The 27,247-nt window shown below is 32.4% G+C and overlaps 4 protein-coding genes and 1 long non-coding RNA gene across 15 annotated transcripts; 2 read left to right on the forward strand and 3 right to left on the reverse strand.

Moving 5' to 3' along the window:
• Positions 1–698: 698 nt before the first annotated feature.
• LOC117154119 (protein-associating with the carboxyl-terminal domain of ezrin) lies at positions 699–4,339 on the reverse strand. 4 transcript variants are annotated; one of them, XM_033328814.2, is made up of 7 exons: positions 3,889–4,004; positions 3,152–3,361; positions 2,853–3,055; positions 2,265–2,709; positions 1,984–2,173; positions 1,775–1,911; positions 699–1,669 (listed from the first exon to the last, which is right to left on the reverse strand). In XM_033328814.2, exons 3-7 carry the CDS (start codon positions 3,045–3,047, stop codon positions 723–725), a joined length of 1,914 nt encoding a protein of 637 aa, XP_033184705.1. In that variant the 5' UTR covers positions 3,048–3,055; positions 3,152–3,361; positions 3,889–4,004; the 3' UTR covers positions 699–722. The 4 variants fall into 4 exon arrangements, with proteins under 4 accessions (XP_033184705.1, XP_076473199.1, XP_076473198.1 ...); XM_076617084.1 differs by lacking the exon at positions 3,152–3,361 and having other exon boundaries at positions 699–901; positions 986–1,669; positions 3,889–3,975; XM_076617083.1 differs by lacking the exons at positions 3,152–3,361; positions 3,889–4,004 and adding an exon at positions 4,292–4,339.
• nocte (no circadian temperature entrainment) lies at positions 3,547–22,123 on the reverse strand. 8 transcript variants are annotated; one of them, XR_013057940.1, is made up of 20 exons: positions 21,689–22,123; positions 19,468–19,615; positions 18,970–19,221; positions 18,587–18,740; positions 17,995–18,111; positions 17,620–17,912; positions 16,993–17,536; positions 16,163–16,843; positions 15,202–15,638; positions 13,327–15,018; positions 11,192–13,159; positions 10,201–10,395; positions 9,729–10,037; positions 8,992–9,177; positions 8,717–8,852; positions 8,276–8,620; positions 8,077–8,201; positions 7,519–7,798; positions 7,181–7,411; positions 3,547–4,339 (listed from the first exon to the last, which is right to left on the reverse strand). XR_013057940.1 is itself a non-coding variant. In XM_033328802.2 (19 exons), the coding sequence occupies exons 2-19, from the start codon at positions 19,558–19,560 to the stop codon at positions 7,260–7,262; spliced, it is 7,950 nt and encodes a 2,649-aa protein (XP_033184693.2). In that variant the 5' UTR covers positions 19,561–19,615; positions 21,689–22,123; the 3' UTR covers positions 6,263–7,259. The 8 variants fall into 8 exon arrangements, 6 of the variants coding, with proteins under 6 accessions (XP_033184693.2, XP_076473188.1, XP_033184695.2 ...); XR_013057941.1 differs by lacking the exon at positions 3,547–4,339 and adding an exon at positions 4,730–5,776; XM_033328802.2 differs by lacking the exon at positions 3,547–4,339 and having other exon boundaries at positions 6,263–7,411; positions 19,477–19,615.
• On the forward strand, positions 4,339–6,539 carry LOC143302432 (uncharacterized). Its single transcript, XR_013057944.1, has 2 exons — positions 4,339–4,573; positions 6,050–6,539. It is a non-coding gene; the product is annotated as an uncharacterized LOC143302432 (long non-coding RNA).
• Positions 22,124–22,373: 250 nt separating the features above from the next.
• LOC117154122 (peptidyl-prolyl cis-trans isomerase-like 3) lies at positions 22,374–23,414 on the forward strand. The gene is made up of 4 exons (XM_033328819.2): positions 22,374–22,522; positions 22,621–22,695; positions 22,788–23,068; positions 23,163–23,414. The coding sequence occupies exons 1-4, from the start codon at positions 22,520–22,522 to the stop codon at positions 23,287–23,289; spliced, it is 486 nt and encodes a 161-aa protein (XP_033184710.2). The 5' UTR covers positions 22,374–22,519; the 3' UTR covers positions 23,290–23,414.
• LOC117154114 (sarcosine dehydrogenase, mitochondrial) lies at positions 23,124–27,200 on the reverse strand. Its single transcript, XM_033328807.2, has 14 exons — positions 27,105–27,200; positions 26,773–27,029; positions 26,404–26,616; positions 25,975–26,304; positions 25,696–25,858; positions 25,449–25,596; positions 25,217–25,355; positions 24,904–25,101; positions 24,546–24,813; positions 24,326–24,455; positions 24,004–24,260; positions 23,780–23,942; positions 23,574–23,681; positions 23,124–23,510 (listed from the first exon to the last, which is right to left on the reverse strand). Exons 2-14 carry the CDS (start codon positions 26,944–26,946, stop codon positions 23,405–23,407), a joined length of 2,397 nt encoding a protein of 798 aa, XP_033184698.2. The 5' UTR covers positions 26,947–27,029; positions 27,105–27,200; the 3' UTR covers positions 23,124–23,404.
• Between the last annotated feature and the right edge of the window lie 47 nt (positions 27,201–27,247).

Raw genomic sequence — 27,247 nt, forward strand, 5'->3', positions numbered from 1 at the left:
ATTTTCATTTGAAATCTCAAAAGTTAACAAATTTTCTAAATTGTGCCATCTGTCGATTGAACATAAATGTACAACACTTTAGACACAAATATCTCAAGATTAAATGTTAGGATTGGCATACTTATTAATTCATTGAATTTGTTTTTTTACGCTTTATAAAGATATCAAGAAATATGTATATATATAGATTTTTATTTTAAAAAAATTATGATGACCTAGAAATGATATGATGTCCACAATTGCATGTGATCCTTGAAATATCTTTGTCTGTTATATCTTTGTCCTGAGAAGCTTCTCAATTTCTCATATAGTATAATATACGTACCAAATATACATATATGTACATTATATTAATTTAGTCAAATATTGCGTTTATTTGTATGAAATTTTCATGACCTAAATTACGAACGCCTATAAATTTTTTTGAAAAATTCCAGTATCTTATGTAGGGGAAGTATCCTTTTCGTTAGCACTGTTTAAGGAAAAAATCACTTTTCACAGCCCAAGTTTCAAATTTTCAATATGTTACATAATACGATATATACTTTTATATATGTGATAGTACAAAATGATTAGTAGACAATCTAAGCGGCTTTTAGAATGTGTTACATATGTGTGACGTGTGGTAGCAGATGGGTTAAGCAAATAATTTCAATTAACTTATTTTTTCGAAATAAAAATATTATATACAAAAAATATTATAAGGAGTAATATATATTTATTCAAGTTTTTATTTCATGAACATCTTCTGTTCCCCAATCGCTTAAATCCTCCTCCCAGCCATTATTTTCTTCAGATGTTTCTAATCCATTTAGCGCTTTTATGTCAAATACACTTTTTGATAATATTTGTGGTTGTTGTATGTGTAAAATCTGTGTCTTCTTTATCACAGGCTCCATGTCTGTGAAATAATCATATTCTTCTTTACAAGTATCTATTAATTTTGAATTTTTAATATCAAGTTCTGAAATATCGGATATAATACCAGCTGACTTCTTTGTTAATTTCAATTCGCTTGTTTTATTTTTATCTATATTTAATACTGCATCTGTAGTAATCCTTAATGTTGAATCCGAAATCGAAATATCATTGGAATTGGATTGAGATTGAAAAATTGCGTCGGAAGACTGTGAAATTCGAGCATGCACGTCTGCAGTTTCTTGTATGTCCCAATCAGACCACGTGTATTCTTCTTCGGTAATAGAAGAAGTAATCTCTTTTTTATCTTCACCTCCATCTGGAGATGGTCTTTCAGGTAAATCAATTACTTTTTGAATACTATCCGTAGGAATCACGAATTCAGCATTTATACTGTTCTTAGTTTTCTTGTTATCTTTCAGTTTATTTGGTCGTCCATCTGTAAATAACTTCCCTCTATTACCACCGATTACTGTGGCAGCGCCTAAGATTGGAACTATGTCAGCTAATGCTTTTAATGTTGCAGATACAAGATGATCATTTGTGTCTTTAATTCCAACAAGTAATTCAGGAAGTACTTGAGATTTCAATTCATCTACTTGAAATATATGCACAAAAGAATTAAAATATGACAAAAGTACTAAACGTATTGATACATCTCGTATACAAAACATCTGCAATAGTTTGGGTACCAAATAGACTTTAAATGTAGAAATTGAAAATAAGTTACTATCTGTATTGTCATTTCCATCTGTAAATAAAATCATGGATCCTCGATTTATATTAAATTTATATTATTCTCAATATTTATACTCAACTTATATTATTATGCAAAATTTGATTTCTTTTATTTTACCTTTTGGTTTTAAAATAAATGGTAAAAGCTGTTCTTGTGCTGTTGTATCTAATAAAACCATTCTTGAAAGAAGTAAACGACCTAATTGTTCAGCTACAATATTTTCAGGAAACATTCTTAATTGTGTTATTAAGGTTCTGTAATATGATTAAAAAATTTTACTATTACCAAACACACAAGAGATTAATAATATTTTTTTAAATATTTACCCAAAAAATATTTCTTTTTCCTTATTACTTTTTAACACTAACTCATTTAAAAATGCATATATTCTCATAAAATCGTGGGTAAAGAATGGATGTTGTAGTACATGGGACAATTCGCACCTTAGAGAAGGATCTGGATTTTGCAGATTTTCTTTACAGAACTGTTTAAACTCTAAAAGACTAGGTACATCATCTAAAAATAGAACAGAATATCTATCCATTAAGATTTTTGTTCATAATTATTTAAAATAGAGTATAATTTTGATTAATTATATACCGTTTACCTGGATCCTTTTGTCTCAATATATCTTCAGCTAAAACTCCAAATGCATACACATCAATTGTTGTAAAATTTGTTAAAGTGATAGTTGTATCTTCGTTAATAGAAATCGCTTTCTCGCATCTGTAGCTTTTTATTTTTTGTAAATAAGAAGAAGTCAAATCATTAAATTTACATAGACATTCCAGTCCTCCAAGCTTCCAACATCCCTCAGGTGTAACATAAATAGAACTTTCGCAAAGATTATTATGAGATACAAATGCTTTTTCATGAAGAAAAACCAATGCACGTAAAATACTATATAAGCCCATGCATATTTGCAGTGTATTCTGGGTTTCTATTGATTGAATTAAAGGTTTAACTTGTTCAGTAGCTAGGAAAAATTTACTACCTTTTGACCATGAAGAAACGTACTTCAATATACATGGATGTCTATATAACATTAGATTCTGAAACATAAGTATACTATTGTTACACACATCCATTTTTTAATTAGCTAAAATAATATAACTAAAAAGAAAATTAAGGATGATTGATACATGCACATGTGACACTTTACAATATGTAAGGTAATTAATGAATCAATGTTAACCTTTGCAGCTTTCTCTAAAGGCGATGGATTTCCAAAATTTGCATTATAATGTAAAGATGGCTCACTGACAAACACTGAAATCCTTTGTGCATTGTATCCATTCACACAGGCCATATAATGCGTCCAAAAATCAGTTATTTCCACAGGTTTTTCGTCAATTTTCAGCCCATTAAGGGCACTTTTTTCATTCCCCATTAATTTTACTGGTTTAAAAAAAAGAAGAAATTTATGTATAAATACAATAATGATCAAAAGCAACAATATATTTTTTGTTATGAAAAATCCTCGTAAAAAATTACCTTACGTCTCAATTTCATTCTACTTTAACCACATCACTATGACGAATTATATACATCGTATGTTCAACTACCTCTTCGGTATTTCTCTGATACGAGATATGATATACGATATACATATGATAGACAACGAAAAAGTGTTTCTGTTGTATTAGACCGATATATATTTTTATTACTAATTTAATTTTTATTAATTATTTTTTGCATCAAAGTCTGTATTTAAAAGTACGAAATATATTAAATATTTTTACTTGTGTGTGTATAATTAAATTATTAAGAATGGGAGAAAAAATGATATCTGAAACGTTTTACTTTTAAAGATATAGAAATAGGTTCATATTAGTCGTAAGACAGTGCAAATACTGCAAAGTACTACGATTATAAATCAAGAATAACGCTTTATCAGTATTCATTTTATTTTCATGTTGTAATTATTTATATAAGTTTGAATTATTCAGATATTTATATAAGTTAAATTTTAATTGTAAATAGATGAAATCATAGATATTTTATAACTTAAAGCTGGCTACAAGGGTCCGTCATATTATTATGTTACATTTTTAAGATTTACAAAGAGCAATTTATCGCACTATTTAATTTCATTATTTTCGCAGCATACAATCAGTAACGTAATTTTGCAGCATTTAAAAACAACATTTAGTTTTAAAATGAAACATACAGAGATACATGTACACATAAACCGAAAAAATAATTATTATCAATATCACGTTCATACATACGTTTTAACATTTTGCCGCTATCTACTTGCATACATTCCATACATACACGGAGTGCTTACTCATCTTTTCCAATGCATACGTAGCATTTCCAGATTCTACATCAGTAGTAAATAATTAAAAATATTTGTAGTCAAAACAGCACATATTTTTCGCTACTATTAAAGGTATCGGTATATTACACGATTATGATAAATTGTTCATTATTATTATTTGATTACATTGTAATCGACAGACCCTTGCGCCTGCATCTTATTTGTTATATTTTTCATATACAATCCAGAAGATCACATCGCACATAAGCGACAATAGGCAAATGGATAAATCAATTATACGTTAAGTCTTTGAAATATTTCAAGATACTTTCACACAACCGGTTTCTGTACTTCTGCGCCGTATTACTTACATGTCCTTCGATTTCTTCATCCATGTGTTGTCAGCCGCTAAATATTCACTTGTAAGGATAATATTATTTAATAATATATGTGTGAAAGTAATGATGTCTATATCGTTAGTGATGATGTTGACTAAGGGTAATAATATCAATGACAATGATAATGACAATCGATTATGATTATAAAGGTACGCTCTATTATACTAATTGAGAGTATCGTAAAATTGGTATATCAAATTTATAACAATGATTAGAATGATAATGATGACAACAACGACGATGACAACGACGACGGTTAGTGGTAGTATTTTTAAGTAATATTGGTATCATTAATAAAAGATAATGAAATGTAATGAAATATCATGAAAATTATAGCTAAATATCGGAAAATGGTATATGTTATAATGAATATAAAATGTGGTATATGTATTAAGAAATATGAAGCAATACTACTGGAAGAATATTATTGTAATATTAAACGCTGTAGTAACATCAGTAACAGTATTAAGAACAATAACTAATTGTATGTTAATGTTACAATCCATAATGCTATACTATTATAATAATCACATAAACAAAGAGCTGTTGTTACTATTACTTCTACTACTGTTACTATTGGCACTACTACTATTAGTACTATTACTGATATTAAAAGCTATTAGTTACAATGCGTAATAACAATGAATGAAATAATAGAAAACTGATTTATTTGACTAATTATTCTTGAAGCCATAATAATCACTTGCGATATTATTCAAAATTATCCGAGAAAATACAAATTTATTTATGGCAGTAAGTCAAAGGCACCGGTGTTTCAACTATTTTTCAAGCGCGTGCTTTCACGCTATTGTTCATACATTTACAGTTATGATTATTAAACTTTTTACGGAGATACTCATATGAAAAAGAGTAAATTAATTAAGCGATAGCAATATTTTTTTATTAAACGTATTTCAGAAAAATTAAAATTGTTATTGATTTGTACTCTCATCTTTCTTATAGAATTATGGAAGAAACTTTAGTAAGAATTTATGTAACTTTTATACGAAATGACGATAAGATTGGCAGTGTATATTTTAACAATTCCATAAATCATATTTAATTAAACGAGTAATCGTCGCTCCAAAAAAATTAATAAAATTTGTCTCTTTTATATACTATTATTTATTTTAAAAAATTTTGCATAATATTAATAATACAACATTATCGTCATAACGGGGATGTAGAATGGTAGTAATGATGATGATTTCAACGACGATGACGGGCAACGATGGCATTGATAATGAAATGATGATAACGAAGGCAGCAGCAGAAACGATGTCAGCCATATATTACAGCTAATAATAGTAATTATTATTATGATAGTAATGCTGATGATAATAATAATAATAACAACAATAATGGTAGGAATAGTAATAGTAGCAACAGCAGCAGCAGTAGTAGTAGTGGTGTTGGTAGCAGTAGTAGTAGAAGCAGCAAGAATAGCAGTAGTAAACTCTGTAATGTTTTTTTTTGCTATAATAGTATGGATTAGTGATAATGTAATAATAAGTAATAAGTAATAATAATAATAATGATGACAATAATAATAATAATAATAATAATAATAGCAGCGGTAATAGTAACAACGACGGCGATGGTGATGATCATATATTATATATGTTGTAATATAGTAATACAATAGAAATAATGATGATGATAATGATGACAATAGTATTACAAATAAAATAAAATTAAAATAAAATAATAATTATTATCGTATTATTGTAGTGCTAGAACCGCAACGAAAGCAAGGAGTATACAATTCTTCTACACATGTACGTTGCGACAGACAATGCTGCAACCTATTGGAATATTACTATACACGAAAAATCGAGCGCATTTCGAATTTCTGTAAGCAATACTCCTCGTATCATTTATTTTTCTAATAATCGATACTCTTTTTGAGAGTGGTTAGGTCATGATAATATATTCAGTACTATAAACGATTGTTGCACTATTTATTTTTCACAAGCTTCACCATGACCTCACAGTATATCAATAAACGATTAATGTACACGAATTTCTTTAATTGTCATATTGGGGAACGTCATGCAAATTCGTACGATCATCGCATGTATATACTTTCTTGTTTTAATTTCGATATACACAACAACAGTCTTCTTTATCGATTTGTTCTTTTTTCATTTTAGTGATACTCTACAAATAATAGCGACGATCGTGTAATATCTTTGTCGAACTACGTTTCACAAAAATCTGATTTTAATATTATCGTATACCACAGACCGCCGTCGTGTCCATATACAGAAACATAAGTCTTGTGCACATCTTTTTTATCTTCACAGTTGATAATGTAATTAATTGATTCGGATGATCGATTGACATCGAGTGAATATACGTTGTGCGCGTCAGTCTAATCATTTAACTTCTTTTATTTATTTATTTATTTATTTTTTAACTGAACAACGTGTTAATGTCCCTGATGTTGAAAGACGTAATTTACAGGGACTTTTTCAGATGATAATTATCCTCGATGGTATCGATCAGGTTTCACTTTACTTCGGGTATTTGTCTTACATCCCCGACATTGCTGCCGTCTTACTATTTGCAATATTTTTTCGAACAGAAAGGAATGTTCGATAAAAGCGATTTGTTTGTTGAGAATTCATGAAAGGTAAAACATTTATGATTGTTAATTCGGAGAAGCATTGGTATGTATAACAACAATATCATCTATCGTTTTCCTTCTTTGATACATCATGATTAAATTATTCTAACTAGACATGGCCAAATTATTAATTACGAATTCTAAGCTCGCAAGCCGCTTTAAATCGACAAATATAATATCAGTTGGAGTTCATATCGCTCCACACGTATGACAAGTTAATCATTATCATTTACCTTTCGATCGATGTCGCACCATTATATATGATCGCAAATTGCATTTTCAAAATGTAGATCGAATGTTCTTTGTCACAATTCACTCGTTTTGTTGATTAACTTCTTCCTTATTGTCATTGTCTTGTGAATTTACGTTTGTTTTAGCGCCTCCTTGCTGAGCACCAGAACTACCATCGTTGATTTTATCATTGTGCGAATCTGCCTTTTCATTTGTGTCCATTTTAACGTTTCCTAAAAGGAAAAAATAAAACAATATAAGAATTAGCTTAAATTTTTTAATTTTATGATACTACAACAGTTGTTTATATTAGCATTATTATGATATAATAAATGCGAACCTTGGGTAGAATAGTATTGTTGTTGCATCTTCATATTTCGTTGCTGTTGTTGCTGTTGATGCAGATTCGGTCTGTGGCGGTTTATTTGAACTTGTTGCTGCTGCTGTTGCGACGGCATGCAATTAGGTTGTTGTTGCTGTTGTTGCGTAGGATTATTCGGATTTGGACCCGGTGTAAATGGAACAACTGGTCTCTGAATGGGCGGTGGATATCTTTGTTGCGATGGTTGAATTCCAGCACGTGGTGGCATGCCCATGCCACGAATATTTTGTTGTAAAATCTATAATAATTTCATCATTATCAATCTTTTCTTTTTAATTTAATATTCTATATATTACAATTTTATCAATTGTCCGTTGTAAATAATAGTTACTTGTTATTGTCAATTTTATCAAAAAATTAATTACCTATTTCCTACTATTGTTATCTCATCTCTATAATTATTATTTATTGTTCTTCTAACTTACAATTTGCTTCAGCAGACTGAAAGACTTAATTATAAATGTAAGAACATAGCAAATACAGTTTGTTATTGATGATCTAAGCGTAATGACTTACCAAAGTTGACTGACTAACACCTTGATACTGTTGATATTTGTGATGTTGTGTTGGACTAGGTTGTGGTTGTTGAGATGAAGATTGTTGCTTACAGTTTCTTGATTTCGGAGATGGAATTTGTGGTGCTGCAAAGTTTTCTTGGCATTATATAGATTCCAAAGAACGCCATAACAATTTAATAAAAAGTAATTTAATTTACTAGAACTGAAAACTGATGCAAGCACATCTTGCTGATTCCCCGACGGACTCTTTAATTGTCTAGGTTGTTCTTGTGGTTGATGTTTGCTAAGAAAAGTAGGGCCTGTGTTTGCTGGTCCAGGTAGTCCTCCTGTCGGATTACGAAACTGCTGAGCTGCTGCAGCAATCTGTAACCCCGAACTAGATAAGAAACCTGAGCTGAAGTTTTGGAGTCCAACAGGAGCAGCACTGCCAGTTGCCAAACTTTGGCTGTGCTGACCAAATCCCTGAAGTCCATAATGAGTACCAGTTTGCTGTGTAGCCCCCCCTGGCTGATAAAAACCTGTTTGCGATCCGGGAAATACATCTAAAATAAATAGAAATATCAAAGAATCATAAATGAAAATATAATAATGATAGTTTATTTTAGGAATTATCAATACGTATACATTTCATTACTTACCAGCCGAAGTTGCGCTATAATAACTATTAGCCGAGGCTTGTACGTTCGGACCGGGTCTCTGTACCAATTGGGAATTGCCCATGTAACTCCCACTCACTCCAAGTACTTGATTTGGATCATATGGTATGTACGTTAACTAAAAAAAAAAAAAGAAAAAAAAGAAAAAAAAAAGAAAAAAAAAGATATACGCATCTTGCAAATAATCTGATAAATAACTTCGTGCAGGAAATTAAATAAGTATTAACCATATGTCGTTAAACTAAACTAAGACGTACTGGGTTTGGTTGAGGAGCAGACGGTGCTTGAAAATGAGGAGCTTTAGTTCCGATAGCTCCAATTGGTTGAGAGGATGGCTTCACACTGGCTGACATCAAAGAATTTGAAGAAGAGCTAATAAGAACTGTATTTGGATTATTACTAAGCTGCTGATTTTGTCCAAATGGCGGAGCAGCAGCTGCGGTCTGCGAAAAGTGAACGTTCTTGTATTTTATTATATTATATATACATATGTTCAATGAGATATTCAACAAATTTTAACCACGTGTATACCCAATAACTAACATGCATAGTACGTTTGTTTCGTTCTCAATAATTAACACAAAGCTTGTGCATGATATTCGGTTCAAGCTTTTAAATTCGACTTAGTTAGTTTACTAATATACTAAACTTTTAAACAGAAAATATCCTCATATGCATATAGTAATAATAGAGTATCTAAGTGATTAACAAAATAAAACGAAACAAATCTTTATTGCATATGTTATTTTTTTTATTCAGAGTAAGTTCAACATATGAATCAAGTTGATCAAATAATACCTCACAGAACATCCTGTATATATATTCTTGTATCAAATTAATTTCAGCATCGAATAATCGTTCCTTTTCTTTCTTTATTATTTATTCACATAGCAACGCATTGCGATAGAGAACGATATTTGATATGTGATTTGTAGTTGCTGAAACGATTTTCTCGAATGCGAAACGGGGTACGTTACACAGGGCAATTACTTACGATCCGGTACTGTGAAAGATTGTTTTGATACATGTCCGGAGTTGGCGCATTCGGTGCATGCGGTGGCGGAGGTGGGGGTTGTTGCAGATAAACGTTCTGTTGACTGAACGAATTTTGAAGAGATGGCGCATATGGTGGATACTGTGTGAAAGGAGATCGGCTCTGGTCTAACTGAAACGCTCCATAAAGACCACCTGCTTGAGCTGGAAGTTGACCGGAGCCAGTGTTAAATAACACGGCTGGCGGAGAAGGTATAGCAGACATGCTACCATATTGCGCAGCTTGAGATCCTGGATATTGGGGAAACTCCTGAAAAATAAAATAATGATAGTAATAGAACAAAATAGAACTGCACATTAAGCACAATCCTAAGTTACAAAATTTATATCCTATAGCCTATGACAGATTCTGCAATAATGCGAAATACGAAACATGAAAAGTATAGGCAAGCATTTCCAAAATAATTTATCACCTGGTAATTAATATGAGAAGGTTGTCCTGTGGAATTGAATGGAGGTGGGCTCAATGGTCCTTGGAGACTGACAGGAGGATGCCCTATAGGACTTTGACCTGCTCCAATAGGACTTGGCCCTGGAACCGTCGAACCAGACTGACCACTGCTGCTGCCCGAGGATTGTTGCTGCGGCTTCACCTGCGGGGGAACCAGCTGCGCATCAGGCAAAGAGTCAGCATCTTCCCACAGGGGACATGGTGTTTCGTTATTTTTAGTTTTCTATTTACATCACTATCAACTGCCGTTCTAATCGATGCTGACGGAATAATGCGAATTTTGGGAAACGATTTTCTCTTCTTTTTCTAAATCTTCTTCTGAATTCTGGTGAAAATAGTTAGGTTCATCGCTAACCGCGTAAGTTTAATTAAGTGAGGAAAATCAATAATAAAGAGATTATATCCAGTAAAAGGGTATAACTGTTGAGATGATTATGATATTAATGCAACAAATAATAAAAGCAATGATAATATAGACAATAAATAATTTGAGAGAAAAAAATATTATAACAAAAATGATAATGATGATGAGCACGATAATATCTTAATAATACAATGGTAACGAAGGCAATTGATATGTAAAATGAGTATTTACTGATGTTAATATTTAGAAGAGATATGCCAAAACAGGAGAGAGAAAAGAATGGGGACAAAAAGAAACAAAACAAAAAGAATGAAAAAAAAAATGAACAAATGACTCTCTAATAGAAATAAAATTGAAACAATGCGCGTTAGCCACTTACCTTTCTGATTTTCACCATGATAACTATTTAAGGGAATTTTCAAGTACGAGTAAAGAACGTTAAAATTGGGGTAAAGAACAGAATGAACAAACTGGAAAAAATGCATTTTACTCAAATTTATACTGAATGTCGAGTCAATTTCTAGTGATGTAATAGTTCAGATATGCATGCATGATAACATGATATAATGTTCGCGAAATGATTTCTCACCTTGCACACATTCGTTGAAGTAGTTATTTCATTTTTCATGTTATTTTGATTGTATTGTTGATGAGGGCTGTAACTGTCATCAACATCCGTACTTTCGAACGCTTGAGGGAAAGTATTAGCTGTATTGACGACATTACCATCCTCGTGCTCGACTACGGTTGGCATAGGTGCATTTTCCCATACTTTTTTTACCGATGCTATTTTTAAGTTAAGCTCTGCCGTAGAAGGTGAAATAGTATTTTGGCCAGTAGCCATGTGCATAGATCGGGTCATTCCTAAGCTTTTACTTTTGTCTTCGGTTAATTGAGAGAGATCTGAATCAAAGGTGAAATCTAATTTCATATCTGCGTTATCTTCGTTTTTATTAAACGAAAGAGGCATTTGAATCGGCTCTTGATTTTTATCTTTTATCAAGTCACTTGGTTTATTTGAAAATGCCACAGGTAGACTTTGTTGCTGCTGTTGTTGTTGTTGTTGTTGGATGGTGGCAGCGGTGTTACCTTCTTCTTCCAAATCTGTGCGTTTTTCAACACGTTGTTGTTGAGCTTTTATATGATTCGGAAATTTGGTTTTTACTGCTAAATCAGAAGGACCAGCCTTGGTAGTTTTAGAATAATTCGTATTCTCAAAGATTAACGTTTGCACAGGTGGTGAAGAAACATCAGAGACTGAATTTTTTTCAATCAGTTGGTCTTTCAAACTTTTTCCAGCATTTTTTTCGCCATTTGGTGAATTTCGTTGGCTACTATTACCAGAATTTGTTTGCTCATTAACTTCGTGGCTGTGAATATGACCATGTTCGCTCTGTGTAGATAAACCAGTTATCAACTGGATGTCAGTAGGAACAGCTGATGGAGAATTAGATTGTAATTGACTCGTTGTAAATGGTTTATCCCAAGCGTTTACAGATGGTGGAGGTGCAGGACCGCCGCTTGACGAATCTTTACCGAAATTATTTGATGAATTATTGATTTTAGTTGCATCGCTTGGCTCAGATGCACACATTTGTTGCTGTTGCTGTTGCTGCTGTTTAGCTAGGCGCTGTTTTTGGAATCTGGGCGCAAGCTTTTGGCTTCGTAAAGTTCTATCATATTGTTTTTGTACCATATTTGCTGGTTGTGGAATGGCTTGACCAAGCAAAGGCGGTATACTTTGTATTTGTTGCAATGAAGTCGTTTGCTGTGAACCCCCATTTGCTTTCGACTTAGAACGATCGCGTTCTCTATCTTTCTCCTTTTCACGTTTCAAAGGTTTTGTCTCTTCTTTTTGGCCATGTCTAGATTCTTTTACATTCTTCTTTGAACGAACCTCTTGGAAACCATCTGAATCAACTTTATCTTCAACGATGTTAGGACTATCCTCCGTACAATTATTCGTTTCCATTTCGCAATCGATTATAGCCTTTTTCTCCTTTCCTTGGGATCTCTTATTGATATCATTGAGAGTTTGACTAACTAAATTAGGATCGCTTAACTTTATTTCATCTATACGATTCACCGTACTATCCTTGATCATTGATTTACCCGACGTTGTCGAATTGCTACCAGAAGTTTGATTTCTCGATCTTCCGTTTTGTACTTGAGCCGTTTGTATCAACGGCGGAATGCTGCTGGAATGATTTTTCTGATTGGCGAAACTGGAATTCTGTAGATTTCGTTTCTCCGCGCCAGGCGCCCGAGACGCTGTATTGGAAGACTTTACATTTTTTTCTCGTTGTTCCCGATTGTTTCCTGTCTGTTCATTTCTACGTGAATGCACGTTTGACGCTACGACATTTTGATTACTACCCGTGCTTGCACGCGCAGAAAATTGTTTGTTACGACTGTTACGAGACTCTTTGTGATCCTCTGCGTGATCCTCGCTGTTCTCGGACGTAGTTTCCCAATCTTCATTTCCTACATCCGAAGATGTTTGCTTCGATACGTTACTACCACTGCCACGATAACGCAATTCGCGGTTATCTCTGCCCTATAATCATGGAATGGATTCAAATGTAAATTATTGCTTATTCTGTTAAAATAATATTATATAGAAATGGCTTAAATGTTTATTAAGAATACAAGAAGAAACGGGGGAAGAAAGAAAGGAAGAATATAAAGAATGAAAAAACCGTTTACAAATTACCTAAAACTTACCCTTCTACTTCCGCTGCGAGTTCTTTTTGAGCGAGATTCCTCTTTTCTTGTAACTTGTACCTTTTGAGAAGGAACATTGCTATTTGTGTGACTTGTATCTTGTTTGTTACAAGATTGTTGAGTTTGTTGAGACTGCTGGTTTGGAGATTTGGCACGCTTTCCAGTTATTCCAGCAGTAAGTGCTTGTTGTTTTGCTATAATTTTATCGTCTATAGATTCATTCTGAGATGGTAACAGAGAATTTACCTCCTTTTCCGGAGTAGGCGTTGAAGGATTCTGTCGCATAGAATTTTGTTTTTCATCAATATTGCGCTCGGAGGAAAAAGGACTCTTACTAGATGGAGGTCCATATCCCTCCATTCGGCTGCCGGTAGCAGTTGTACTTCGAATTCGGAAACTACTTCCTCGACCGCGGCGAGAGGGTTCACCCGAAGGTGCAAAACCTTCACGACTTACTTTACTATCGTAAGTTCGTTTTTCGCTGCGTTGTGATTGAGAATAGTCGGCCCGTTTTTCATCTCGACCAGACACTATTACTTCACGACTGCGTTCTTCTTTTTCTGCTTTTTGACTAGGTTTTGGTGATCTAGCCGATTTCTTCTCTTCTTTGCCAGACTCTGTTGAGCCAGACACTTCATCAGCGCTATTTTCCGAATCCGTATGTCCATATGAACCACTTCTAGCAGAAGCAGGTCTAGTGGCGGCTCTAGGTCCACCTCTTCGTCCTCTTGTTTCTGGACCACGCCAACCTCGTGCATACACGCTATAGGTGCTGCCCCATTGACGTCCACCTCGAGAATCACGCACTCTGGAATTTGATCCGCCACTGCTAGTTCTATTCCGAATATTTTTTTCTCGTTTATCTTCCTTCACCTGTTGTTCCACCGCTTCATCTTCATTCAACGTGTCTTCTCTTTTTTCTAAACTTAACTTCTCGAAATTTTGCTTCAAATCCTCCGAATCCTTGTCGTTCTTAATAGGTTCTGAAGTTTTTTCTTCTTCCTTTTCGAACGTCGGAGAAACAGCATCCGCCCAGGCTTTTGGCGAGTTATCACCTCTTTCCATTACTCGATTGTTTTCATTAACTCGATCGACCTTTCTATTCCAAACATCCATTTCCTTCTTCGCTTCTATAGTCGACGATGATTCTTTCGTCTGATCTTTTTTATCTTGATCGGAACTTGCTCGCTTTAATTGAGTTAGATTACGCTTTTCGTTTTTCAACTCGTCTGCTTCGATTCTTTCTTTAGTTACCGGTCCTAGCGGTTGCCTTCGTTCCCTTTCTCGTTCTCTTTCTCGGATATCTTCATGGTAGACATCTCGTTTATTTTCTTCATAATCGACAACCTCATTTACCCAGGAACTACAGTCTCGCAATTTGTGCGAATCATCATCTCGCAAAGATGTCTTTGATTCTCGAGAAGCACGACTATCACGAGAATCTGGTCTTTGCGGACGTTCGTTGCGTTCCATTCGTTCTTCTCTTTGTATATCACGACGATTATCGATCATTCTATCTTGAATGATACGTTCTTCGCGCCATTCAGTACTTTCTGATCTTTCTCTTTGATCGCGATCTCGTTCTCGTTCACGTTCACGCTCACGGTCGCGATCACGTTCACGATCGCGTTCGCGATCACGTTCGCGATCACGTTCGCGATCACGTTCACGATTACGATCATCAAAGGGATCCTACAGATGAACATAAGTTTGAAAAAAAGAGTTAGAACATGTAAACATATATTCATTGTATTGATAATATAGGATTTATAAAGAAATATTAGAAATTTCGAAGATTTAAAATAATATACTATTGATAAGATTGGCAAGATAAATAAAAATACTATTACTACTAGTAATAATAAAGTTTAACACCTTTATATAATTATCATAATCCTTTTTATCCTTGTTATCTCTTTCTCGAATCTCTCTCGCATCTCGGGTATCTCTGGTGGTACGATTATCACGAATATCGCGAGTTTCTCTGTTATCTCTGGATTCTATGCTATCTTTTGAATCTCGATCTTTAGTGTCATCGAAGTATCTTTCACGTTCCCAGGAATCACGAGAATGTCTGTCATCATAGTCGTGATCTCTACAGCTGCGAGTATACTCATCGTAGTAACCACCTGATTTGCGTGTGTCGTACGGTCGATGAGAAGAATGACGATATCGATCATCTCGAAGTAGAGAACCACGATAGTCTCGGGATGGAGGTCGATCATCATCCATCGAAGTGGAAATATCTGAATCTGTTCTACTTCGGCGTTGTGACGCTCCATGTGATGATGATGCTTTTAAGTTGTTGTCTACTAATACAAGCTTCGTTGAATATAATAGTAATAATTTTTCACATGTAGATAAAAATAACAAAAATGGAGAACAACGAAAATCATTATTTCAGATTTTCCAAAGCAAAAATATTAAACAATCATTTTTTTGTCACAGATATTCATGAGTAGACATATATTTGTCCAACGTAAACGTACTTGTATGTTTGTATGTGTAATATAGATACATGCAAAAGTACGCGCGTATGGCAAAAATATATATATATATATGTGTGCATCTATAATTAGTGGAAGCGATATAGTCTGATCATAAATTAAAATATTAAACAACGAGACACCGATTGATACAGCCGTAAGGGTGTTAGAGTAGCTTGTGAATAGATATTTAAAATTTCTTTCACAACTTTAAATTGCTATTTAGAATTTTGAAACATTGAAAACATTAACGTCTTTGACTGATTTATGACCTTCCTATATTTCTTCCATCTGCTATACGTAGCCGTTCAAGCTTATCATCGAAAAGGCCAAAAAATAATTGCACTTACTTAAAGAGCTGTGACTATGAACCCATCTACCAGGATCGTATTGCTGAGAAAATGGAACGGATTGCGTAGTTGATCTTTCGGTATTAGGAAAAACTCGATTAAGACCAGCATTGATTTTTTCCGCCTGTTGCTTTTGAAATCGAGGTGGTAAATTAGTTTTATAATATCGCGAGGATGAAGCATGTAGCTCACGATCTCTCGTATCCCTTTGATCACGATCGCGGTCTCGTTCTCTATCACGATCACTACGAATACTATCTTGTCTCGTGAAACTCTGTCGGTCCCCTTGTCGAAAATCTGATATTAACTGATCACGTGAATCTCTGTTATCTTTTGGACCGTCTCTAGTTTCACGTAATTCACGGTTCAATGACTTTTCATCTTTTCCTTCGGATCGCTCGCGTTCCCTGTTTTCTCGTTCCCTGTTTTCCCTTTCTCGTTCCCACTCAGGAACTGGAATAGGCACTGGTGGAACGCTTATTAAACCTTTAGATTCATTAGCTTGTTTCTCCTTCAACTTTTGCTCTAAATCTTGCAATTTTTTAGCTGCCGCTTGTCTAGTTGATTCCTGATATCGTTTTTCCTCCTCTTCTTTCCGTTGTCGAGCACGTTCAACCGCCGACGCTACTTCAACAACTTTCAGTCTGCGTCTCTCATTCCACGCTTCGTCATCTTCTACACCTGTTTTCAAAGTGAAGACGAAAGTGATAAACAAACAAATTTACGAGATATAATACGATGTACAAAAGTGGTTAGTTTAGTTTAACTAGTACAAATGAAAATGAATTCAGCTCTATAGATTTGCACCTAAGTCACATAAATGTTCTGACCTCTTAAAGAATGCACCGAATGCAGTTGTGACTGACCGCTATAACTACCAGACCCGTTCGAACCACGATAATCACGGGATAAAGTATTCTGAGTCCACGAACGATGAGTTGCTTGATCTCGGGATTCCTTCGAATCTCGATTATCGTGAGTTTCTCGGTTATCACGGTTATCTCTTGTCTTCTCTTTGTCATCTGTTGAATTTTCCTCTATTTTTTCTTCCTTATTGTCTTTTCTTTCATCTTTTTTCGAAGGTTCAGGATCAGGTTCGTCATCACTGAAGGCAAGCTTTTGATTATAGTCAATATCGTCATGTGCTGCCCAGCCAGCATCGCGAGAAATATCGTCCATTCGAGTAAGATCTTCTTCTTTAATAATTGGTCGTGTAATAATTTCTTCATCGGGAACACGTTCGCGTTCTTGTTGACGAACAGGCGGAGGAGGAAATCGTTCTGAGGGATAATTGAATCGAGGTCTAGGTGCACCAGAACTTGTATTTGCCGGAAATTGAGAAGGAAACCCACCAGAAAAATTTCCTCTGTACATCTAGATATATTCAAAAAAGTTAATTCAATGAACTAAATCAAATAATATTGTCAACGATAAAACATGTAAATAATAAAGCTTACAAATGGAGGAATAAGTCCTCTGTAGTGATGTAAATTTGGACCAGCTTGATGAGAATTAGAACTCACAGCATTCTGACTGTTTGAAGTATTATGAGGGCCTCCCTGGCCCATTCCCATGTTGGGAGACTGGACCAAGTTCTGTCGCCCGCCAGCAGATATGTCGGTATGTCCTCCTGATCCAGTGATATTCAAAGGGGGGGCCTGGACCCCTGAACTCCCACTTCCAGGACCTGTAGTTGCTATTCCTGCACCACTGCCTGTACGACTTCCACCTTGTATCCAACTTCCTTCCGCTAAAATAAATTATTTATTTCATTTAATAAAAAGAATCATTTATTTAACATTTTTAATATATAATAATAGAATTTTTAATACTTTGAGGCCGTAAACTTGGTCCAGGTCCGTATTGCGCACTTAATTCCCGACTTGCCGTTTGTTGTTGCTGCTGCTGCTGCTGTTGTTGTGACTGTTGTTGGCCTCCTGATACAGTACCTATATTTCAATAGCAATGAAAAATCTCATTATGAATACATGATCGTTAATTCGATATTACACTAATTTTTAATTATGGTAGGTTTACAACAAATAAAATTCTACAAAATATATTATGCTTTATAAGTTATGAAACAAGTATAGTAGTTACTAGTTCGTGTAAGTTAATAATTCATAATAATATTTAAAATAAAGTAAATAAGAAGATAAGAAAAAATACATCCTGCTTAAAAACCAAATGTATGATTAACTTATATTATATTATACTGCATAAATATCATTAATCTATTGCAGGGAGTTTTTATATATACATAAATCATGTCAATAAACACAAATACAACAAAATTTAAAGGGAAAATTGTACACATATTTTGTATATATTTTGTACATACAACTGTACAAATATTCATATAACAGTCTTATATCAAACAACAAATATGTTACATGCTCTTTTTTATGATATAACTTTACATACCATCTCCAGATCTGCTCATTATTGCACTCCATGATGATTTGTTGTTTACATCGGAAGAATATGAAGACTGTGAGGTATTTTGTTGCCCTGGGAGTAATGGATGTAATGATGTTGTGATTGTTCCTGTCACACATTGTGCTGATGAAGAATTTGCCTAAAAATAAAATAATTTATTTCATCAATTACTTCTGTAATCCTTAATAATTATATGGAAAGTAAAAGCATAAAATAGCATATATATAGAATGTATAGAATAATAACAATAAATATATATAAATTTTTGTATATAGAAAATATATACTGCTTTATAATTTAACAGATATTTTTGAACAAATATGAAGTCTAAAATTTACGTAACAAACGAATATTTTTACGAAAGTTACAGTGGATGTATCTGATGCAGTTACAGTCGTGGTGGTTGTAGCAGTAGTGGTAGTTGTTGACTCTTTGGTAGTAGCCCAACCACTTCCTCCGCTTGGCACAAGACTGACAGCTGGATCGTTACTGCTATGTTCACTTTTTAAACTAGGCAAATTAGCAGGAGGTCGCCGTGCCGAAGGCACTTTCCCAAGACTTTGCATTCCATGTTTGCGTGGTAGTGTGTTTTTTTGCTGATGTTGTTCCAAAGATTCTCCCTGCAAGTATAAATCGGATACCAATCCCACTTTCCTTTAAGCAATCAACTGCTTGTTAATACTTTTAATTTTTAATGGTAATATATACAATAATTATTATAAAAATACAAAATAAATGAATACGAAAAGCAAATATACTCAAAAAAAGATATAAAGAATGGAAAAGCTGGAGGGAAGATTGGAGCAAAAATAAGGAAATAACAAATAAGGATGGAAGGAAAGAACAAAACTGTTTAGCCAACTCACCCTACTCACCCGGTACAAGCTATTGATGTCTAATGATTGGAATTTGGATTTTCCTTTCTCCCCCTTCGACACAAGCCCTGACAGAGTAGACATGCTGTCTGCAGGCAACCATTTAGTATCAATCAGACCCAAAGAACGAACCCTTTGTCTGAAAACATAAATGACATTTATATACATCTATAGTTTTTACTGTAACAAAATTAAACATAATTCTATGATATAAAAATAAAAATAAAAATTTTTTACATAATTCATTAACATTGTATAAAAAATATTTTATGTAGTTTTATAGTTATCTTTTCCTTGATATTACCTGCTTACTGTTCATTCTAACAACTTTTCAACTATTTGCAACAATGTTACAAAAAAAAGATTATTAACACTTTATTTTACAAAACAGCTGTAGTTGCAGCTATAGCATTTTCTTAGGCTTTCAGTAAAGTAAAAAAAGAAAACTGTGATCACATGCTTATTCTTTTTTCACTAATACATACAAACAATCATTACGTTGTATAATAATGAGTATCTGTTACTGTAATAATACAATAATATAGTAGTTACAAATGTGTTTCTGAGCATTTCCCAATATTTTGATATGTTTACAAAGATGTTAAATAAAATTTATCTATGTCTAATACACAATATATAACAATAATAAACATTTTGGAAATACTTTTTTATAGCGAACTTCAGGTCATTTTAAGTATTTTAAATAAAACTAAGTAATTATCTTTCAACAATATTATTGTATAAAATATTAAGATGTATTCAAAAACCATAACTTAACACATTTATTGATGTAATATCAAATTACAGCAATGAAGTAGTAATATTTGTCTTTTTGATTCAGTCACTTGTAAATAATATAAATATAAGAATAGAACATTGTTCTATCAATTTAAGAATAACATATTCAAATCTTACAGAAGAATACAATTGCAGAAAGCAACATTAATTGGATCTTATTAAACCAAAATTGAATAAAATAATTATTTCCAAGCTGTATTTTGTGCTTGAATTTATTTTGTTCAAAAGACTGAACCAAAGATAAATATTACTACTTCTACTGCTATAAACTTAATATTATGAATAACTATATCATGTTTCATGCATGTTGAATACATTTTAATATCCTCTACAATATAATGCAAAAATAATTATATGGCTTCATTTGAAGAATTCGAGGTGACTTCGAATTCATTATTGAAAAGAAATATTTTTGGCATGTTTATTATCATTATAAGCTGTCAGCAAATAAATTATGATTAATAATTTTTCTAACTTAAATCATTGTACATTATCAAGAAGTTCCATGAAATATTAAAATGTACACCATACATATATCTTAACATAAATATGAAGGACATTTTATACAAAACTTAGAAACCAGGATTTACTTTTTCCAATCTTACACATAATGAAATTGTTAGATGTAATAAAACTTTCCTAATCTTTGACCACAATGTTTATAATATATTAAAAGTACATGTGTATAATGAAGAAAAAGTATAAAAAGTTAATAGTTATTAATACAATTAAATAAACAAAAACGGAAGAAAAGAGAGGGGGAAGAGAGAGAGAGAGAGAGAGAGAGCGAGAGAGAGAGAGAAAAGAAAGCTATCGCGAATGATAGTTATTAAATTATGCAAAAAACTAACTGGTACGAATCAGGTTTGTTCCGCATCAATCATAATTTGCAAATGAAAATATTAACAAATACAATTGGACGAAATTGATGAATAATACTGTATAAAGAATGGTATGAAAGAATAATGTTGCTCGATGCGAAAAGTAGAAAGCGGACAAAAGAGTTTCGCAAAGCTTTGTTACGAGAAGGAAATGGATGCGATGAACATAGAATGAAGAAAAATAAAGGATGACGAACAGGATAATGGATTATTAAATGAAATAAACAAAAAATGATAATTAAAAAATATGCAATATAGATAGAATATAAAGATCGGACCCAACCCCAGAATTGTGATGTCAAAACGAAGAAAATCCAAAACAAGAAGATTCACGTCAAAATATGCATGAAATTAAACAACAATAGAGAGAGTTAGTAAAATTAGCAGCTTAGAAAAGATCAAGATATCATGGTAATTATATTAAATAAAAAGAATGCTTCTGGAAGTGAATGATCAGACGACAAAGTTAGATAGGTTTCCACGTAGAAAAAAAGATTTGGACGGAGAAGTAAATCAAAGAAATAATGACTTACCTTGGTCCGCTCCAAATGGGTTTCTAATTCACAAAAGGGTTAATTCCCAGTTAAATTAATTAATGTCCGGATTGTCACGGATTAGAATTATTATAAGCGTACCGCGCCTGCGAGACACAGAAACTTCTTTTCCACAATTCGTCCAAGATGGCGAATGCGCGACTTTCGGCTCTTCTTCCGCGATCAATACAATTACGTCATGCAACCAAAGAGGAGCCGTTTGCACAGACGCGCCACTCGTCTGGATTTTCTTGCCACTCTTTTATGATAATTTTCACAATCAACCTCTTTTCTATTTTATTATACAAAATATAATTTTATTTTCAATTTAAATTACGTTAAATACGCTTTTTACAAGTTAAACTTATGCCACGGTATCCAATATCTTTTTTTACCTAACCGTTACTTGTAACAAGAAATGAGCGGAACATTCAGCAGAAATAAGTGGCGCTGCTACAATGATCCCTTACCGCTTTAAACCAAAGTCAAATTGATTACAAATATTTGCCTATTTTTCATCAAATATATTCCATATAATTGACAAATAATTCAAATATAATGCTTTTATTTCATAGATATTTATTTTTTCATTTTTTTATATTCTCCTACATTTTATTTTAAATTGATATGTTAATAAAGATTCGATTTCGTTTCGAAATAAATTCATACACTTGATTTCGTTGGTAATTCTATAAAATTCAACATGGCTGTCGATATGTATACGTATCGATGTACGTTCACTTTTTTTTATTGACACATAGTATAGTGAATGCATACCATAACAAATGTTATGTTTTCTCTTTTGCAAATTAATGGATCACTTTATTGAAGATGGTGCGAGTGTTATTTTTATTTTTGTCATTAATGTTACAAATTGCATATTCTTTAATATACATAAATGGTAACAATTTATCAGCAATTTTTATTTACAGAGCGTAACTTTACATACTGACGTTGGAGATATAAAAATAGAATTATTTTGCGAATTGTGCCCAAAATCGTGCGAGGTAGAACTTTTTACACTTGTTTTACATCCTAGATACACAATAATTATTTATATTATACGTGACTGTGTTAAGGTTACATATTTATTTTACAGAACTTTCTCGCTTTGTGTGCTAGCGATTACTATGACAATTGTTTATTTCATAGAAATATAAAAGGTTTTATCGTGCAAACTGGAGATCCTACGCATACTGGTAAAGGTGGAACATCGATATGGAATCGTAAATTTGAAGATGAATTTAAAGAAGAATTGAAACATAATGCTAGAGGATTGGTTTCTATGGCTAACAATGGTCCAAATACGAATGGAAGTCAATTTTTTATAACATATGGACCTCAACCACATTTGGACTTGAAATATACTTTATTTGGAAAGTAAACTTCTTTTCTAATTTATTTTAGTGTTTAAATCATAAATAATAAATTAATATTTGATGTATTTAATGAATATATTTGTTATTACTTTTAGGGTAATAGATGGTTTAGAAACTCTTGAACAACTGGAAAAATTACCAGTAAATCCTAAAAATTACAGACCGCTTACAGAAACTCGAATAAACAGTGTAACTATACATGCTAATCCTTTAGCAGGATAAATATAGATATATTAGAAAAACACAAATATTTCAATTTTTAAAGATCTCTTGAACTTGAAAATTGTTTTTGCTTATATTAAAATAATAATTTATTAATAAGATCAAATATATTTCCTTAGCAAAGATCTACTGTGTATCGTTTCCCCATAGCTTCAATTTCGTAATTAGCACTTTCTAGAAATTCCTTTGTTACATTTTCTCCGTTTGGATGTTTAATGTACCTAATATTAATCAATATTAGCTGTATAAATTTTTATTATTACATTCAATATTATCTTACTTACCCATGCCCAATTACATTTCCATTGCTGTATCCCTGTTCTACTCTACGTAAATAACCAACAAGGCATTTATTTCTGTAAATAAGTTCCATTCCCCATAATGGAATGGTGCTGTCATAATATATGCTATTAGTATTATTTTATCAAAATTGAATATGAAAATTATATTTTATAATAATTTTTTTATAATAATGTTTTATAATACATGCCTGTTTAAATAAATATGCACCAATTTCTTTTTGATACCAATTTTTCGCAATCGATCGACAGCTGTTTTTCCCAAGTACTCTCCAGTATTGCGACAAATAGATTCAAGGCCAGCTTCAATGGGATTATCATCTGCTCTAAGATCTAAACCCCAAAGAAGATAGCCTGAAAAATTTAATCATATTAATAATATACATTAGTAAACTAATTAAAATTAGTCACATACCTTTTTCACAACTGAGACTATGCAGTGCTCGATAACCAGCATGTTTTATATTATATGATTTACCACAATTTATTAATGTTTTATAAACTATTCGGCAAAATGATTTTGGAATATGTAATTCGAAACCAAGTTCACCAACGAAACTAAGTCTAATTAAACGTATCGTTTCGTTTTTAATCTTTACCAGTTTTGTAGTTGAATATTTAAAAGATTCATCTGAGATTTCATCTTCAATCAATGTCTCAATTACTTTTCGACTATAAGTAGATGCATTAATTTATAGACTAGAGTTTGAATGATAAAAATGCACATAATACTGTACCTATTAGGTCCTTGCACGGATAAAATACCAATTTGCTCAGAAACATCATGTAAAGATACATCAAAGCCCTTTTCCATTATTGCTTTTTTCATGTGAGCCCATGTATGATAAATTGAAATACCATTTGAGACTAACAACGAAAGTAAGACATTGCTATTTCATAATTTGCGATAGTAACATTAATTTATTTTAATACCATTTTACTTAAAAATTAATTTACCAATATAAAAGGCTTTTTCTTTAAATATCGGATTTACAATTCCACTTGAGCCAGGTTCCAACACTGTAACTGTACAATCTGTTTCAACTCCTCCAGCATGATTCAGCATACAAGTGTAAATTGTTTTATTAAAGTTGCAATTCGTGTTTGCCGTGAACAAATAATCTGCCGTATTTTGAGCATCAGGTCCACAAATATAAAATTTTCCAAGGTGAGATGTGTCAAACAAAACAACATTTTGACGACAAGCAAGAACTTCTTTCCGAATCTAACGAAGAATCATTTGTTACTGATAACTTCCTTTTCTCCTTACCTTTATTTTTCTTTTTCTAAATATGTTTTAATTTCAATAGCTTACTATCTCGTTATACGGTGAGAAATTAAAGCTATATTCTTTTTCTAATATTGTACGATAATAATCATTCTGATTCTTTGCTGTGCCATAATGTCCACCATAATCATATGACAGAATTTCTACTTTGTTAGTTGGAGAGAACCATGCAGGACGTTCCCAACCTTGACATTCCTCCATAATAGCACCGTCTTCGACAAGTAACTGCAGTACATTAAATAAATAAGAATGCTTTACTTTTTCATGATGCATTCAGTAGAACATTTATTTATTGATGTCATTAAATAAAAAACACTATGTATAACTATTTTTATCTTACACTGTGAAAAGGATCCACTTTAAGATTTCTTCCACTTAATGGTTCATCATGTGGAAATATAATGTTGTAATTTTTTGCATAGGCTTCATGAGATCTCTCATGTATCCAGACCATGTTGTTTCTTTGTTCTGGTAAAAATCTATGAATCAAATAAAGATATAAATATAAAATTAGAAGTATTAAAATGATCAGATAAGATTGAAACAAAAAAAAAAGAAATGATAAATTCCACCTTCTGATATCATAGTTAAACATGTATTTATCTGGCCGACCATTAATTATCCAATGTGCAATTTGTTCTCCGCATCCACCTCCCAACATCATTCCAGCACTATTATAACCACAAGAGTAGAAGAATCCAGAACAATTTGGATCTTCACCTTTTGAATTCAATGAAAATTAGAATTGGAGAATTGAAAATTAGAATAAGAAATAAAAGGTGTAATATATATATATATATATAAGGTATTTTTTCATACCCATAATTGGTCTATGATCAGGAGTAAAACTTTCTGGTCCGCATATTGTAGTTCTTATTCCAACTGTTGATAATTTAGGAATCAATTGAATCATTGATTCTAGATGTGCATTGAAGACATTCCAATCTAATTCATAGAGGCAGAATGAAAAATGTTCTGGAGCCTTTTATGTAAACAAAGAATATGATTAATATTGGTAAAATTGTTTCTTTTTTTGGATACATTCAAGATACTTGTTGATTATGTGTTAAAGGTGACAATGAATTACTGTAGACTCACAGATGGTAATACAATAGGATTCTGTTCATAACCACCTATAGCTATTGAGCTACCCTGAATTCGATAATACAGACTCGCATCAGGATCTTTTATATTTGGAAGATTCTGCAATCCTTTTATGGGTTCTGTAACAATGTAAGCATGCTTAATTGGTGTTAGAGGAATATTCATATTAATCATGTTTGCTACACTCTTTGACCAAACTCCAGCAGCATTGAGAACAACATCTGTTTTTATGATTCCATATGGAGTCTCTACAGCATAAACTTTTTTATTATTCTTAATAGTTTCCTTTGTGAGTATCTTCGTAACAGGACAATCTTCAATAATCTAAACAATTTTAATAACTTTATTAGTATACTTTTCTTTTTCTGATTATTGTTCTTATTTGTAAAAGAAAAAAAAGGAGACTTATTAAATAATTATTACCTGACAACCATTACTTTTTGCTGACTTTGTCAAAGCATTAATTAACATGGTCGGGTCAATAACTCCATCCTCTGAAGAGTAAAATGCTCCCTGAATAGTGTCCTCATTTAACAAGGGAAATAACTCTTTTGCTTCTTGAGAAGAAATTAAATGTGCTTGAATACCAAAAGCTTTTGAACCAGTAACTAGCCTTCTATATTCATTTAATCGTTCCTGTAATAAGTAAATAATGTTAAGTATTAAATGCCAATAACAACAAAAATATATTAATGATAACGACAATTATAACAATAACAGTAATAGTAACATTAAATGGATGATTATCTAGAATAAGAAGAAGAGAAGGAAACCAATATAATGAATATTTACATTGGAACGTGCAATGTAAAGTCCACCATTGTTTATCCACCCTGGATTTATTCCAGTTTCTTTTTCTAGGGAGTTAAAAATACATTTTGTTGTATTTAATAATTCCATTTCAACATCACTTGGACCTCGTATACTCCATGTAAGACCTGCAGTGTGCCACGTAGTACCAGACATTAATTTTGATTTATCTAATAGCACAGCATTAATGCCACATTTCCCTAAATGATAAAGTGCATTACAACCTGCACTACCCCCACCTGAAAGTAATACATTAACGTATAAGTTATTTTGAACATTAGGATGTAAAATACTTAGAGAATTTTGTTACTTACCTACTATTACAACATCTGCATAATCTGGTAACTGTATTGTGGATGATAAATTCAGTGTTCTTGTTACTGATTTTGTGTAATTAATACACACTCTATGAAACTGAAAATAATTTATTAGAATCTTAGTAATTTCTATATGAACT

This window comes from Bombus vancouverensis, chromosome 3, assembly GCF_051014615.1.
Source record: "Bombus vancouverensis nearcticus chromosome 3, iyBomVanc1_principal, whole genome shotgun sequence".
NCBI classification, from domain to species: Eukaryota; Metazoa; Arthropoda; class Insecta; order Hymenoptera; family Apidae; genus Bombus; species Bombus vancouverensis.

What these genes read in the sequence shown, in the direction of transcription:
- LOC117154119 (XM_076617082.1), bottom strand. Translation starts at nt 3,928, where the DNA reads ATGGAATGTATGCAAGTAGATAGCGGCAAAATGTTAAAAC. An exon ending in CTTTAGAGAAAGCTGCAAAG is followed by an intron (nt 2,710 to 2,852) that starts GTTAACATTGAT and finishes CTTATGTTTCAG; the next exon opens with AATCTAATGTTATATAGACA. An exon ending in ATTGAGACAAAAGGATCCAG is followed by an intron (nt 2,174 to 2,264) that starts GTAAACGGTATA and finishes TTCTATTTTTAG; the next exon opens with ATGATGTACCTAGTCTTTTA.
- nocte (XM_033328799.2), bottom strand. Translation starts at nt 19,560, where the DNA reads ATGTCTACTCTGTCAGGGCTTGTGTCGAAGGGGGAGAAAGGAAAATCC. An exon ending in GCTTGTACCGGGTGAGTAGG is followed by an intron (nt 19,222 to 19,467) that starts GTGAGTTGGCTA and finishes TTATACTTGCAG; the next exon opens with GGAGAATCTTTGGAACAACA. An exon ending in CTGCATCAGATACATCCACT is followed by an intron (nt 18,741 to 18,969) that starts GTAACTTTCGTA and finishes TTTTATTTTTAG; the next exon opens with GCAAATTCTTCATCAGCACA.
- LOC117154122 (XM_033328819.2), top strand. An exon ending in TGTGCCCAAAATCGTGCGAG is followed by an intron (nt 22,696 to 22,787) that starts GTAGAACTTTTT and finishes TTTATTTTACAG; the next exon opens with AACTTTCTCGCTTTGTGTGC. An exon ending in AAATATACTTTATTTGGAAA is followed by an intron (nt 23,069 to 23,162) that starts GTAAACTTCTTT and finishes TATTACTTTTAG; the next exon opens with GGTAATAGATGGTTTAGAAA.
- LOC117154114 (XM_033328807.2), bottom strand. Translation starts at nt 26,946, where the DNA reads ATGTCTGGTACTACGTGGCACACTGCAGGTCTTACATGGAGTATACGA. An exon ending in ATCCTATTGTATTACCATCT is followed by an intron (nt 25,859 to 25,974) that starts GTGAGTCTACAG and finishes TTTACATAAAAG; the next exon opens with GCTCCAGAACATTTTTCATT. An exon ending in TCCGTGCAAGGACCTAATAG is followed by an intron (nt 24,261 to 24,325) that starts GTACAGTATTAT and finishes ATCTACTTATAG; the next exon opens with TCGAAAAGTAATTGAGACAT.